This window comes from Crocuta crocuta, unplaced genomic scaffold (assembly GCF_008692635.1).
Source record: "Crocuta crocuta isolate KB4526 unplaced genomic scaffold, BGI_CrCroc_1.0 scaffold64, whole genome shotgun sequence".
In the NCBI taxonomy this organism is placed as follows: Eukaryota; Metazoa; Chordata; class Mammalia; order Carnivora; family Hyaenidae; genus Crocuta; species Crocuta crocuta.
The window spans coordinates 10,468,140-10,484,247 of NW_027530640.1; the positions used below are offsets into that span (position 1 = coordinate 10,468,140).

General features: G+C 38.1%; 1 protein-coding gene across 2 annotated transcripts in view; it reads left to right on the plus strand.

Moving 5' to 3' along the window:
* PKD2L2 (polycystin 2 like 2, transient receptor potential cation channel) overlaps positions 1-16,108 on the plus strand; it is a 40,361-nt gene that overhangs the window by 21,927 nt on the left and 2,326 nt on the right. For both annotated transcript variants that reach the window (XM_077768707.1, XM_077768708.1), the window contains 5 exons: positions 133-234; positions 2,423-2,487; positions 3,104-3,155; positions 14,210-14,322; positions 15,019-15,126. In XM_077768707.1, the coding sequence (XP_077624833.1) occupies positions 133-234; positions 2,423-2,487; positions 3,104-3,155; positions 14,210-14,322; positions 15,019-15,115 (429 nt within the window). In that variant the 3' untranslated portion in view covers positions 15,116-15,126. The remainder of the gene's footprint in view (positions 1-132; positions 235-2,422; positions 2,488-3,103; positions 3,156-14,209; positions 14,323-15,018; positions 15,127-16,108) is intronic.

Genomic DNA, 16,108 nt, shown 5'->3' on the forward strand with positions numbered 1-16,108 from the left:
TCTATTACTGAACACATGAGCTACTTTAAAATTTTAAAAACTAATTTTACAAACCCCAGCAGTCATCAGAGTCACTAACATTTACATTAAATCTTTATTGAAATAATTATTTTTGTGAATATTTCTTCCCAGAACATGTTCTTGGCAATTATTAATGATACCTATTCTGAAGTGAAAGCTGATTATTCAGTAGGCAGAAGGCCAGATTTTGAACTTGGTAAAATGATTAAAAAGGTATGTCCACTTCTTTTCCTAATTAGAATTCGAAGACAAATCTTGTTCAGTTTATACTCCTGTACTTTTCATAACAATGAAACTCCAAATAGTGGTGAGTTTTTGGGTGGGGGAGGGGGGTGTGTGGTTCTGTTTTCTGTTTTGGTCCAGTCGTGCTCATATTCATATTATTTGACTGTCAGGGAAGTGAGATTTCTTTCTAGCTTTAAAAAGGTGTCCAAAATTATTTCAGATTTCAGTATAGCAAATAGCAACTGAGCTGTTTACTATATGCAAAGCTCTGTTGGGTTTTATAATAAAACTTTCTTCCCTCCAAAAACTTCAATTTAGATGCTAGTAAATTTCTATAAACAACCTAAACTCAAAATTCCACGTGCCTTATCTTTCTCATTTTCCTGTTTCTGTTAAGGGCAACACTCTTTTCTCAGTTGCTCCAGGCTTAAAAATCTTGCATTTTTTACACCCTGTGCCTTAAATGGTTGGTTACCATGGCCTCTGTGTTAAGTTCATCTCTGCAGTTTTTGTTCACATTTGTGAAATCCAAGGCCATGTTGAATTTTAACTGCCACCACTGGAGTGGGGCCCTCAGTACTTTTCACCCAGCCTACTGTGTAGGAACATCTATAGCAACGACGGCTGGCCCCTCTCTTGTGACAGACCAGCTCTGATATCACTTCTCTACTCAAAATTCTTCAGTCTCTATGGACCTGTCAAATAAGTCCAAATTCTTACCCACACACCCAAGGACCTTCAAGGCTCCCAGTCCCAAGCTCTCTTTATTTGCTGTCAGTGAACTGTAGGAGTTCTACCTTCCATGCCTCCACTTAGCACTGTGTCCCAGCTAGTCTTGACCACAGTACTGTTTAATTTTTTTAACGTTTTATTTATTTCTAGGAGAGGGAGAGAGAGACAGCGTGAGCAGGGGAGGGTCAGAGAGAGAGGGAGTCACAGACTGAAACAGGCTCCAGGCTCTGAGCTGGCAGTCAGCACAGAGCCCGACGCGGGGCCCGAACCTACGAACCGTGAGATCATGACCTAAGCGAAAGTCGGACGCTTAACCGACTAAGCCACCCAGGCGCCCCTGTTTAATTTTTTTTTTTAATGTTTATTCATTTTTGAGAGACAGGGAGCCAGAGCACAAGCTGGTAGGGCAGACAGAGAGGGAGACATAGAATCTGAAGCAGGCTCCAGCCTCCATGCTGTCAGCACAAAGACCAGATACGAGGCTCAAACTCACGAACCCTGAAATCATGACCTGAGCAGAGGTAGGACACTTAACTGAGTGAGCCACCCAGGCACCCTACACAGTGCTGTTTACCATCACTGGCTCTTCCTGCTGGGCCTCTGCTCAGGTCACCTGCGGAGCCCAGCAATGTTCTCTCCATTCCCTCGCCAACATGCTGTTCTCCCTGACATGGCACTGCCCCCGTCCTCTCAACACCCACCTCACTTGCGTGGTTAGCAGTCATAGGTGTACAATCTTGACCATCCCTGCACATCCATGGCTCTAGCCACATTCACTTCACATGGAAAAAGTCCTAATGGCCGTGAGGTTAATGGAGTTCCAAACTCAGTCCAGGAACATACCTGTAAAAGGAAACCATTAATATGTCCCCGAGTGAGCTTAATTGTAGGTTTTTTTCATCTTTTATCTCTTGACTATGATGTTGGTTATGCGCATTACAGTGTTGACATCCTTGAATGCAATAAATGTTCATAAAAGTTTTTAAAGATTTTTTTTTTCAAATTCAAGTGTCATGCCCACAAGAGAACCCCTCTTTTTCACCAGTAGGCAGAAAACATAAGTGGTGACAAAGTGAAAGAAATCATAGCATTGCCTCCATATTTCTTTTTTCTTTTAAAGTTTATTTATTTTGAGAGAGATAAGAGTATGCACATGTGAGCAGGGGAGGGACAGAGAGAGAAGGAGACAGAGAATCCCAAGCAGGTTCTGTGCTGTCAGTGCAGAGCCTGACAAGGGGTTTCCAGCTCACCAACCATGAGATTATGACCTGAGCCAAAATCAAGAGACAGACACTTAACCAACTGAGCCACCCAGGTGCCCCTCTCCATATTTCTTTGGGGAGTAGTCCCTCGTGACAAGCATTCCCTATTTCTTTTACCTTGATCAAAATTAATACAGGATGTATTTTTGGTGAACTTTTAAACTATTTTTAATTATGTCCAGAGTTACAACAATGCTCTTGAAAAACTTAGACTAAAGAAACCTCAAAAGGATGAAGACAATAAAGGGTAAGATGGCTTAAAATTTTAATTTGCCATTTAAAACTGTATATTTTATGAGAAACTCACAGTAAGAGTAAGCTTCTTACTGTAAAACAGCCACCATCCAAAGTGCTGATTCTAAATATGTTGTCAATACATCATCCAGTAGTGCCCTCCTAATTCTGAGAGTGCCAGGAGGCTCCAAGCTAAGCTAATGAAAAATTCATGTGAAGTGTGCTGTGCCACCTAGAAAGAGCTTTAACAAAAAGCTGGACTTTAACATAAAGTCCCCCTGAGAAGGGAGTAAAAATTTTTAGTTTACAATAAATGCATTCACTTAGCTATCAAAATAAACATTTTGACACAAAGTATTTAAGGATACACTTATATTTACTTATTCAATCACCTTGGTATCCAAATGCTTTCCAAACCCAGACCTCTGGCAGTAACACATACTATAAACATTTTTTATAGCTAGAGATGTGACACTGGAGAACTTATTGATGACCACATTTTCCAAATAATGAGCGTTATCAGGAAGACCAGAAATACAATTCAGATCATTAGTATAGAGCCGATCGTACTTTATTTTCTCTTTCTACTGTCACTGGTCTCTGATTTTTATTTTATTTTGTATTCTTAGGATGAAAGGCGATTTGGCTGAGCAAGCCAGAAGAGAAGGCTTTGATGAGAATGTAAGATTTTAACTTTCTCATAAAGGCAGCTTTATTAGAAATGTGCTTACAAAAAAAAAAGTTCTGATTAAGAATTGAAATTTGCTTTTAGAGCAGTAGTTGCCAACTCTAAAAGTATCTCCCAGAATCTAGCTGTTGTTTATAACAAATTGTTTCTATTTTACATGCTACCTCTTTTTTTAAAATGTTTATTTTTGAGAGAGAGAGAGAGAGAGAGAGAAAGAGAGAAAGAAGGAGAGAGCCGGGGAGACGGAAAGAGACAGACAGAATTCAAAGCAGGCTCCAGGCTCTGAGTTGTCAGCACATATCCCGATGTGGGGCTAAAATTCAGAGCTGTCAGCATAGAGCCCAAAGGGGGGATCAAACTCATGAACCACGAGATCTTGACCTGACCTGAAGTTGTCTGAGCCACCCGGGCGCCCCTATGTGCTACCTCTTTTATTGGTGCTCTCAGCCAGATACTCTGGTCCTACAGCTATACAGTCACTGTGGCATTATCACACGGAGTTTAGTGAGTATACTCTACTGACATGATTATATAAATTTTTCTCTTGTAATCATCATTCATGTTTTATACAGTTGAACCTTGAACAATGCAGGGATTGTTTACAGTACAGTAAAAAATCTATGTGTAAGTAGATCCACACAGTTGAAACCTGTGTTGCTCAAGGACCATGTTGTTGAACAACACAGGTTTGAACTTCACAACTCCACTTATATGTGAGGCTTTTTTTTTTCAATAAATAAAGTATGGTACTTACTGTAAGTGTATTTTCTCTGCCTTATGATTTTTCTCAGTAACATTTTGTTTTCTCTAGCTTACTCTACTCTAACAACATAGTATATAATACATATACAGGATATGCTTTAATCAACCACTTATGGGATCGGTAAGACATCAATCAATGATAGGCTATTAGCTGTTAAGTTTTTACAGAGTTAAAAGTTACACATGCATTTTCAACTGCAGTGGGGTCGGCCCCCCTGACCCCCATATTGTTCAGGTGTCAGCTATACATACACTGGAGTGACGTTTCTCACTGTGAGATAAGGGAGCTACAAAAGGGAAAGGGTTAAAATGAAGCTTGTGGTGTTGGATTAGAATTACAGGTGTGTGTGTGTGTGTGTGTGTGTGTGTGTGTGTGTTTTCTGTAGCTCTATCTATCCACTGAGAACTCTAGAAGTAAATCTAGATCTTGGTTTCCAAATACCATTCTCTTCTAAAAGGAACCAGGGCTAATTCCGGGGCTGGAAGATACAACATGAGTCTAGAATATCTTGTTGAGCCACAAAGTGAAAGTGCTGAAAGAATAATGAAGATGTGTTAAAAAGAACACAAGAGTCAAGTTTGAGGGGCTCCTACTGCCAAATTTGGAAATATTTAAGCACCATAATGAATAATAATGTATATCCCACTGAATAAGGAAGGATTCCATGAGTTCATACTATCTACACATATACATCGATAAAAGCCGGAGGAAGAATGGAACTTTTCCATACCTCTCCACAAAACACATATTAATTACAAAAAGAAAAAGAGTATGTCAGCGTGGAGGAATCTAGCAGAAATATCGCCTTAATCAGTAGGGGGAAAAACTGAAACCATACACCAGCCAAAAAGATGTTTAGAGAGCACAGCATCACTTCTGTACCATTTCTGCTAAAGATCTAGGACATGACAAAATATCACATAAAACTGAGGGATGTTCTGCAAGATAACTGGCCTATATTCTTCAAACGTGTCATAGTCATGAAAGTCAATGTAAAGCAGAGAAATGATACCAGAATGAACGAGATTGAAAGACAAGTAAATATAGTGCCTAATCCTGGACTCTGGATCCTGCTAAATATAAACAGCATCATTGGGACTAGTGGCAAATTTGAATGGGGGACTCAGCATTAGAAGATAATCATCTAACTGAATCAATTTTCTAATTCTGATGGTTGTGGTGGGATTATAAAGGAGAACATCCTTGTAAGCAGGAAATACACATTGATGGAACCAGGGATACTGAGGCATTTGTGTTGCTATTTTCAAATACTTTAAAGGGGAAAAAAAGTGTTTGTATAGTTCTTGTTACTTTTCGGTAAGTTTGAGATTTTTTAAAAACAAAATTACAATTCAGCAACTCATTTCTGAAATAAAAGGTGACATAAATTGAAAGACATACTGTGTACCTGTGGGAAATCAACTCGAATGAATAGGAGACTCATCCAAGTACAATCTGGACTTACAAGAAAAAGAAAACCAGGTTAGCATGACAATATTCAACACCCTACATCAAAAGAACAATACATGCAAGGAAAGAAAAGGTGAGCCAAGCATTTTTACTTGGAGCATAACTGTGCTTCCAGTGTAAAGGCTCAAAGAGTTTTCAACATGCAAGAACTCAGAATAATGTTGTGTTCCCGAGGGTTCTTATGAGAGGATCAGCTTCAGCTGATGATTGATGATTGGAGATGATTGGAGAAATTGTGCAAAAAGGAAAAAGGAAGAGAAAAGGTATAAAGTAGAAAAAGTTGACCGAGTGGTTCATATGTAAAAGCTCAAAATTAAAGAATTCATGTAGGAGCACCTGGGTGGCTCAGTCAGTTAAATGTCTGACTCTTGATTTCAGCTTAGGTCATGAGCTCATGATCTCATGAGATAGAGACCCGCATCAGGCTCCCCACTGAGTGTGGAGCCTACTTGAGATTCTCTCTCTCTGTCTCTGCCCTGCCCTCAGTCACACTATCTCAAAAATAAATGAACATTAAAAAAAAGAATTATCATTTAGAGTTAATAACCAATAAGAATAAATTTTAGCATATTTAAGAATATTGTAATAAACAATAAGATACTGTTTCATGGACTTTAAAACATTTTCTTTTCAGATTTTAACATCTCTATGATAAAGATGTGCCTTATGGTTGATAGTGTATCGCACTGTAATTGGCAGCCTTTCTTTCCTAAGTGGCACATAAATAATGGTGTGTCTAACAATAGATTCCATCTCTCAGACACAATGAAATATGGTAATAAGATTTAAATATAGTTGAACTACAAGCTAATTTTCTTGTTGAATTTGTTTGATTCCTAGTTGAGGGAACCAAAGCAAGAAAGAGAGAACTCAGGTAGGATAAAAAGGTACATGAATAAAAATAAGCCATGAAAACAAAAATATATACATTCCTAAGGGCAGGAGAGCCAAAACCAAAACAAAAGCAAAATAATCACATGGTAAAAAAGTTACAACATAACATAAAATGGTATGTTATAACTGTGACCAGGTATGTCTGACATGTCAGTAAAAGCAACTAAGCTTAATTTACTTAAAAAGAAAACATTTTCAGACTGAATCACAAAGCAACACCCAATATTATTCTATATCCTAAAATAAATACCTAAAACAAAGTGATTCAGAGAAGTTCAATATAAAACCATAGGCAAAGGTCTAAACAGGCAAGCAAAATATATCAGAGGATACAAATGAATATAAGTCAAGGTAGAGTCCTAGACGTAAAGCTGTAAATGAGATGAAGGCCACTCTATAATGGTAACATCAGTGTTAATAATTATAATTATGCACCAAATAATAAAGCATCAACTTCAATAAGGTATGGACTACTAAATTTATAAAAGGAGAAATAGGGGTATCTGGGTGGCTCAGTTGGTTGCGCATCTGACTCTTGGTTTCAGCCTCAGGTCATGATCTCATGATTTGTGAGACTGAGCCTTGCATAGGGCTCTACACTGGCAGTACAGAGGCTGGGTGGGATTCTCTCTCTCCCTATTCCCTACCCCACTAAACACACTCTTTCTCAAAAGAAATAATTTTTTAAATAAAGGGATAAATAAGAAAAAATAAGACGATAAAGCCCACAAAACAATAAAATGAATTAGGTGATCTTACACTTAAATATTTAACTCTGTACTCTCAGAATATACATCTGCTTTTCAAAAATCCATTCATGAAAAATGATCATATACTGAACCACAAAGAACCTCAATAAATTCCAAAACCTGGTTAATAAAGAAAAATGTTATCTGAAAGCAACACAGTAAAAATGTTTTAATGAAGTCAAAAATAAAAAGATGATTAAACCAAGATTTTAAACTATTAATTCTTTAAACAAATTTTTAAAAATGTGTTATTTATTTTTGAGAGAAAGAGAAACAGAATACAAGTGGGGAAGGGGCAGAGAGAGAAGGAGACACAGAATCCAAAGCAGGCTCTGTCTTTGAGCCCAATGCGGGGCTCAAACTCGTGAACTGCGAGATCATGACCCGAGCAAAAATTGGACGTTTAACCGACTGAGCCATTCAGGTGCCCCTAAACTATCAACTCTTGAATAAAATGGGAAATACAAAATGCAACTGCAGAATTCTTATAAAAACAATAAAGACATTATACAGGAGAATCCATGAGATTCAAGTCAAATGCCAGAGGGAAATCAATAGCCTTAAATCTATCAATAAAAATCAAGACTGAAAAGGATTTTAGCATGTAACTCAAAAAGTTGGAAAAAAAACAATAAATAGGAAAACAACAAATAAGAAATAAAGATAAAAAGAGAATTACTGAGTGACAAGCACAAAGTTGTATAAACAAATAATAAGGCTAGTTCCTCGGGCACCTGAGTGGCTCAGTTGACTGAGTGTCTGACTTCAGCTCAGGTCATGATGTCACAGTTCGTGGGTTTAAGCCCTGCATTGGGCTCTGTGCTAACAGCTCGGATTCTGTGTTTCCCTCTCTCTCTCTCTGACCCTGTCCTGCTCATGCTCTGTCTCTGAAAAATAAAATAAACATTGAAAAAAAAAAAAAAAAGGCTTTCTTTCNAATAAAATAAACATTGAAAAAAAAAAAAAAAAAGGCTTGTTCCTTGGAAAGATCTGTTGGGGGGGCGGGGGGAAGAAAGAAAAGATCAGTGGCAAGAAACTTTTAGCCAACAAATGGAATAGAAGAGAGAAAGCATAAACATACAAAGTAAGAAATTACAATGCGAGAAATAATGAGGAAATAAGGAATTAAAAATATCACTGAAGGGCACCTGGGTGGCTCAGTTGGTTGAAGGTGTGACTCTTGACTTCAGCTCAGGTCATGATCTTTGTGGGTTTGAGCCCCACATTGGGCTCTGCACTGAGAGTGCAGAGACTGCATGGGATTCTCTTTCTCCCTCTCTGTCCCCCTCACACACTCTCTTTCTCTTGAAATTAATTTTTAAAATATAAGTGAAAGAACTGAAGAAGACACAAACAAATGGAAAGGTATTCCATGCTCATGCATTAGAAGAATCAGTATTGTTAAAATGTTCCTACTACCTGGAGCAATGTACAGATTCAATGCAATCCCTCTCAAAATTCCAATAGCATTTTGCACAGAAATAGAACAAAAAGTCCTAAAATATATATGGAACCACACAAGACCCCAAAATAGCCAAAGCAAACTTGAGAAAGAATAACTGGAGAAAGAAGAAACCTGGAGGCATAATACACCATGATTTCAAACTATATTACAAAGCTATAGCAATCCAAATAATATGGTACTGACATAAAAGAGACACAGAAACCAATGGAATAAAATAGAGAGCCCAGAAATAAACCTTCCCACATATGTTCAATTAATTTATGATAAAGGAGCCAAGAACATACATTGGGAAAGGGATACTCTGTAATGAATGCTGAGAAAACTAGAGAGCTACATGCAAAAAGCAAAACTGGAACATAAAGTTTACAGAAAATTGACACAGAATGGGTTAAAAACTTGAACTATAAGACCCAAAACCATAAAACTCTTAAAAGAAAACATAGGCAGTAAGTTCCTTGTCCTCAGTCTTAGCAATGATTTTTTTGTATCTGACACCAAAACCAAAGGCAGCAAAAGCAAAAATGCAACAAACTGGAATACATCAAACTAAAAGGCTTCTGTACAGCAGTGAACAAATGAAATAAAAAGGCAACATACTGAATAGAAGAAAATATTTACAAATTATATATCTGATAAGGAGTAAGTAATCCAAAATATATAAAGAATCCATACAACTCAATAACAAAACAAACTCCAAACAATAAAAAGTGAGCGGCGATCTGAATTGGCATTTGTCCAAAGAAGACATAGAGATGGTCAACAGGTAAATGAAAAGGTGCTCAACGTCACTCATCATCAGGAAAATGCCAGTCAAAATCATGATATATCACCTCACGCCTGTTAAAATGCCTGTCATCAAAAAGACAAGCAATTAGGAGAATTGGCAAGGATGTAGAGAAAAGGGAACCTTCTTGTACTGCTGGTGGGAATGAAAACTGGTGCAGCCACTGTGGAAAACAGTGTGGAGGGACCTCAAAAAATGTAAACTAGAACTAACATATGATTACCAGTAATCATATGTTACTGTGGGATTTATCTGAAGGAAACAAAAATTCTAAATCAAAAAGATATCCATGCCTCCATGTTCACTGAAGCATTGTTTAAAATAGCCAAGACATGGAAATAACCTAAGCGTCCATCACTGGATAAATAAATAAATACACACACACACACACACACACACATACATACATATATTAGGTGCTTGGGTGGCTCTGTCCAGCTTCAGCTCAGGTCATGATCTGATGGTTCGTGAGTTTGAGCCCCATGTCGGGCTCTGTACTGACAGCTCAGAGCCTGGAGCCAGCTTTGGATTCTGTATCTCCCTCTCTCTCTCCCCCTTCTCCGCTGGTGCTCTGTCTCTCTTTCTCTCTCAAAAAATAAACAAACATTTAAAAATTTAAAAAAAGAAAGGAAATCCTGACGTGCAACAATATGGATAGATCTTGACAGCATTGGGTTAAGTGAAATAAGTCAGAGAAAGACAAATACTATATGATCTCACTTATATGTGAAATCTAAAAACAACAAAAACAAAAAATGAACTCATAGAACAGATTGGCGGTTGCCAACAGGCGGAGTAGGAGTAAGTAAAATGGCTGAAGGTGATCAAAAGGTACAAACTTCTAATTATAAAATAAGTTCTGGGGATGTAATGTATAGCATGATGACTACAGTTAACAATACTGTATTGTATACCTGAAAGTTGCTAAGACAGATCTTACAACTTCTCATCATACGAAAAAATATCTATTAACTGTGTAGTGATAGAGGTTGACTATTAATTATACTTATTATAGTGACCATTTCACAAAACATACATATATGAAATCATTATGTTGTACACCTGAAAAAAAATCACTGAGAGACTTTTTTGTATTACTTTATGCAAATAATGTTTGAAAAACTGAATGCAATGGGTAACTTTTCTCTGAAAATAAATTTATCAACTGAGCCTGGAAAAGATTTTTAAAATCCTAAACAAATCTACTCTGTAGAAGAAATAAGGTCATGAAATAGCTACCTGAAAAATAAATCAGGCCCCACAAAGGCATCTTATCATATCTGTAAGGAACAAATTGTTTCAAGCTATTTAACCTATTCCAGAGAAAAAAGAAAAAGGAAAACTGCCAAGTTATTTTTATAAAGTGGCAATATAGTCATAATGTAAAATGAATATACACACACTCACACACATACCAGTTATAAATTTAAGTAAAAATCCTAAATAAAATAGCAAAAGAGTCAAACAGAACACAATAATATAACATGATTCAGTAGGTTTTACTCTAAGAATGGAAAGATGGTTTAAAATTGGGTAATCAACAAAGTAACATAACCCATTCTATTAATAAACCCAAAAGTTACATGATCATTTTCCACAGATGCTAGATATCTGATAAGATTCAATATCCAATCTTAGCCGGACACCAAAACAAAACTGGAATCAGTCGATACTTCCTTGATACGATAAAAACATTTATCTCACCATCCCCCCACCAAAAAACATATCTATCTCATCCATAAGCTCATAGCTTACTTACCAAGGAAACATGGACGTGTCAGGGACAAGGGACAAGAAAGGATGTACTGGAGGGATGAGCCCAAACAACTAAGAGAAATAAATTGGAAATATAAGAATTGAAAGGGAAGAGATATAAATAAATGACCTCTATTTGACTTATGATTCTCTTAAAGCTTCCTAGGTCTGCCAACTAGGTATGCAACTTTCCTAGGTATGCAAGTGCCAGAATTCAAGAGAGCATTAGGAAAAGATAATCTAAGTAAATACAATTATGTCATCTATGCAAACACCAGTTTATTAAAAATTACAGTAAAAGACTCTATAACAGCAACAAAATGGAAAATGCCCAGGAATTCATAAAAGTGTTTAAAACCAAGAAGCAGAAAAATTTTAAACATTCCTTAGACACAAAAATATACTTGATCAAATACCCTGAGGTGACTCATACAGTAGGAAGATGCTACCACTCCCAAGGCTGAGGTTACAAAAGGTGAAGTTATCTGAACCTTATCTTAGATAAGGAGCCTCCAGAGCTGTGGCTGAGACCTCTGAGAGTTATCCCCATCCCACCCCTGCCGATGCTGTTTCTGAGGAGTGCCATGGGCCTGATCCTAGTTACGCCAAAAGACATCGAGAATGCCGCAGTCCGGAGCCAACCACTGCTGCAAGAGACAACTACTATTTGCAGAAGCAATGGTGATAGATAAAAATCCAGACCCTCCTGCACCCCTCCCTTCTCCACGAAGGCAGAACCTAACAAGCCAGAGTAGCAGGAACCTGCAGAATGAGGTTTGTAAAACTCAAAACCCAGCATCACAGAGTTTAAGAAGGTAAATTTTGAGGGGCGCCTGGGTGGCTCAGTCGGTTGAGCGTCGGACTTCAGCTCAGGTCATGATTTTGCCATTCCCGAGTTCGGACCCTGCGTCAGGCTCTGTGCTGACAGCTCAGAGCCTGGAACCTGTTTGAGATTCTCTTGTCTTCCCATCCCCCGCCCCTCCCCCACTCATGCTCTGTCTCTATCTCAAAAAGAAATAAAAACACTTTTTTAAAAAGGTAAATTTTGAGTTGAGAGAGATCAAATAGTCCTTTTGGCTATTTAGTACACACATATGAACTTCTATAAAGTGACAGTAACTATTTTTCAAGGTTCCATCTAATAAGGTGGAATTATCCTTTATACAAATGAAGGCACTTTTCTCCTCTCCCTCAAAAGGGAGAGGCAAAGTCCCAATCGTAATTGTATCTATCTCAGAGTGGTGTTAAGACCTTTTCTACTGATATCACAATTCCTTAAGAACTTAATGTTTAAACTACTAAGTCTATTTATGGATTTATTTATATTAGTAAACTCTTACCCCCATAATGGGGTCCAAACTCATGACCCTGAGATCAAGAGCTGCATGCTCTGCTGATAGAGCCAGGCAGGCACCCCTCAACTACGCGGTTTATTTTTGGACAATAAGAGTATTAAGTGGCATCCCCCAGAGAATTCCCTGGGTTCCAAACACAGCCCTCTCTGCACCCATTTTGTAGCAGCAACCAATTTTTCCTTGGCATTTGGAATTAGTTACCTCAGTCAGTTGAGTAACCACTTCTGTGCTTGCTGGTTCAGTAGCCTGAGGAATCCCAAACGGCCGGTGTTCGTCTCATATTCTTAAAAGTCTGTTATGTCCCTTGGTGGAAACACGGCATCTCTGAGGGTCTGTTTCTTTGGAGTCCCCGTGCTACCAAGTACTCATTAGCAAGGGTCCAGTGAGAAAAACAGAAAACACACTAGGTAGTCCAAAAGAGGTTGTTTACTACAGAGAATTCCTTTCTGAGGTAGTAGAGGACTGGAAGAGCCAGTGTTTAACACTAAATTAATCCAGAGACAACAGTAAGAGACAGCTACCATCTACAGAAAGAGGTGAGGGTATAAGAACCTTGGGAACTTGGCAAAAATGGCCTGAAGAGTCGCTGCTTAGCTTGTGAGGAAAAGCACCACTTTCCTGTGAAAGTCAACACAGGCTTTACAGGAGTTGTGATGGTTGAGATAAAGTTTTCTGAAGTATGAGTCAAGTTTACTAGGCAATCTATTTAACCCAGACTACTAACAACACATCTACATTTTAATTAGACCTGGTCATTTATAAATAGTTGCAGGGCCTACCACTTTACCACATTAAAATTATTGGTGACTTTGTCACAATATCAATGCTACAACATGGCCAAAATAAAAGTAGCAAAGATTGAAAGACATCCTTTCCTACTTCTGATATATTGGTTTACAGACAGACACCGTCTGATAGTTTGACAAGAATAGCATACATTTATCAAGTAAACAGCATACCCACACAGGCATCACCATCTTCTCTGAAGAAACTAATCAGAATCCTTATAAGGGATCAACTTTGCTACTTCACGTTATTGCTGAAGCAGGACATTATCATATACTGCAAGGTCTTTGGATCATACCTGGGTGCAATGTCTCCTCTTTCCCTTTTTCTACTGCTGTCCCTATTTTTCTCAGCATACATTTTTTTCCCCTAAAGTTGGGAAAAAGTTATTTGGATACTAAAAGGTAAGTGGGTTGTAGTCAGGAAAAAACACAGGAAAGGGCTCTTTAGAAGCAGAGAAAAATGCTGCAACAAGAATCCGCTGGTATGAGGACCTTATTTTGGGGTTGTAGACAGATTGGAATGCGCATATTGATGCAATAATCCCAAAAAGGGGACTGGGGACTGTTAGGTAAGACTGCAGAGGTCTGGCTGCAAAGCAGCTGGGAGAGCATGTACCCACAGATGTACTTTGAAGTACATTTGTTTCATTAAACAACAAAAGTACAGAAAAGAACAGCTCAGCTTTGGCCAAGTGAAGAACATAAAGCCAGAAAGAAACTCAGCTGGAGAGGCAAAGGGGAAGAGGCAGTGAAGCGAAAATAAGGTGAGGATTTTAATTTAAGAAGAAGAAAGAAACCAAAACTAGAGTGAACAGTACTAATACCAAGTCCTCTCAAGTGAATCTGTTGATGCATAGACTGAAAAACCCAGAAAGGGCAAAAATCCAGTGGGGCTCAACATCATGGCCCTGGAGAATAGACTAAAACAGTTTAGGATTCTCAACTCTTTGATGCGCGGGTTCCAAAGACTTAAGATAGAGAAAAATTTAAAGGTGCGGCTGATGCTTGTCCTCTGACTTGACAGGAGATTCAAAGTGCAGAGCAGATGAAAAAGTGGAAAGAAAGGCTTGAGAAAAAGTATTATTCTGCAGAAATTCAAGATGACTACCAGCCTGTCACTCAACAAGAATTTCGAGAGTAAGTATTTGTTCTAAGCAGGGCACTCTGGGATATCATGAAATGGGGACTGGGCACATAAATTACATTATTTTCCTGAAATCAGAACCTTATTCTGAGATGCCACCCCCCTTATGTCATCTTTTTTACTTTTTAAAATTAAACAGAAAGCACAAGACACCATTTGTTTAAATATAAGGTGAGAGTGAGACCAAATGCTTTTATCCTTACATCTCCAAATAGGAACTTCCTTTAATTTTTTTAAAAAAAATTTTTAACATTTATTCATTTTTGAGAGACAGAGACAAGTACAAGCAGGGGAGGAGCAGAGAGGGAGGGAGACACAGAATTCAAAGCAGGATCCAGGCTCCTAGCTGTCAGCAGAGAGCCTGATGCAGGGCTTGAACTCATGAACCGTGAGATCATGTCCTGAACCGATGTCGGACACTTAATCGACCGAGCCACCCAGGTGCCTCCCACCTTTAGTAATTTTTTTTAAACAGGAACTGCCATTTATATCTAATATGCATAGCAGACCCTGTTCTCCACTATTTTAGAATGTAAGATCCATAATTGACCCCATTAGGCATGTTTTAGCTTACAATACTATCTTCCCTCTCCAAGTACTTCACAGTAGGCACTATTAACCTGCTGTCTCTCTATGCACGAAGGCATGTTACTGACCCATTCTCTGCTTCCTTCAAAATTATCCCGCAGACTCTTTTTATATGCGGTGGAGCTGGAGAAAGAATTACACTACGTCAGTTTAAAACTAAACCGAGTGATGAGAAAGATTTCAGCTCTACAATATTGAGACAAGTGCAGGTGAGACTTTATAATACGATCATTGAGCATCTGTAACAAAGATTTATCCCTGTACTATTTCCTAAACATGTCCCCATTTCAGGTACACTTTAAAAACACTGTATGACTTATAATCAAGCTATCATTAGAGTCAATGATAATCATGAAAAGATTTCCAGAAATTAAGTGACCCTGAATAGGCCCTACCGTACTATCCAAAACAGCATGCTCCCGGAGTATACACACAATGATACACATAAATGACAATGAGATTTATTATTAAACTCTAGGAACATGGAAGTAAAGTATCAAATGCTGCGTATAGTTCATGGGGCAGGTCTCTAATAGGTCATAAGTAGTTTTCTCAATATTACCTAGAGTATAGGAACTGTTGGTGCTTTCATCAGGTATCATGTTCTAACTTGTCCTGGTCATAGATAAATTAATAAATACTCAGAATTCTGGAAAATCATTATATGATGCCAAATAATCTCACCTCCATTCTTCCCAGTTTGAGGTCATCTAGAAAAAGCTAAAGTGTAGAAGAACAAACTTACCAATCATCTACAGAATTTTCACTAATATTTTCAAACCGGAAATTCACCTAGAAAGTTTCTAAAGTAACAGTTAAGTATAACACTTTAATAAAGTTTCCTAAGTATTTCCTCAACTACTCTAAAAGCAAAATATACTGTAAAACAAAGAGCAGTATCAGTGTTATGAGAAGTCAATTTTATGTATGAATGATGGCACCGCAGAAGTCCTGTCTGGGTGGTTGGACAGTTGTGTGAGGCAAAGTCCTCCTGGAAGAGCCATTATGTTCTCTTGGCCCAAACATCATCATCTGACCATCGTACTCAACTTCCACATTGGTGCTCAATAGATTTTAAATCTACCCACCTTCCTCAGGCCACGCACGCTCTTTTCTTAGAAACTGTACCCTCAAGGGGCGCCTGGGTGGCTTAGTCGGTTAAGCGTCCGACTTTCGCTTAGGTCATGATCT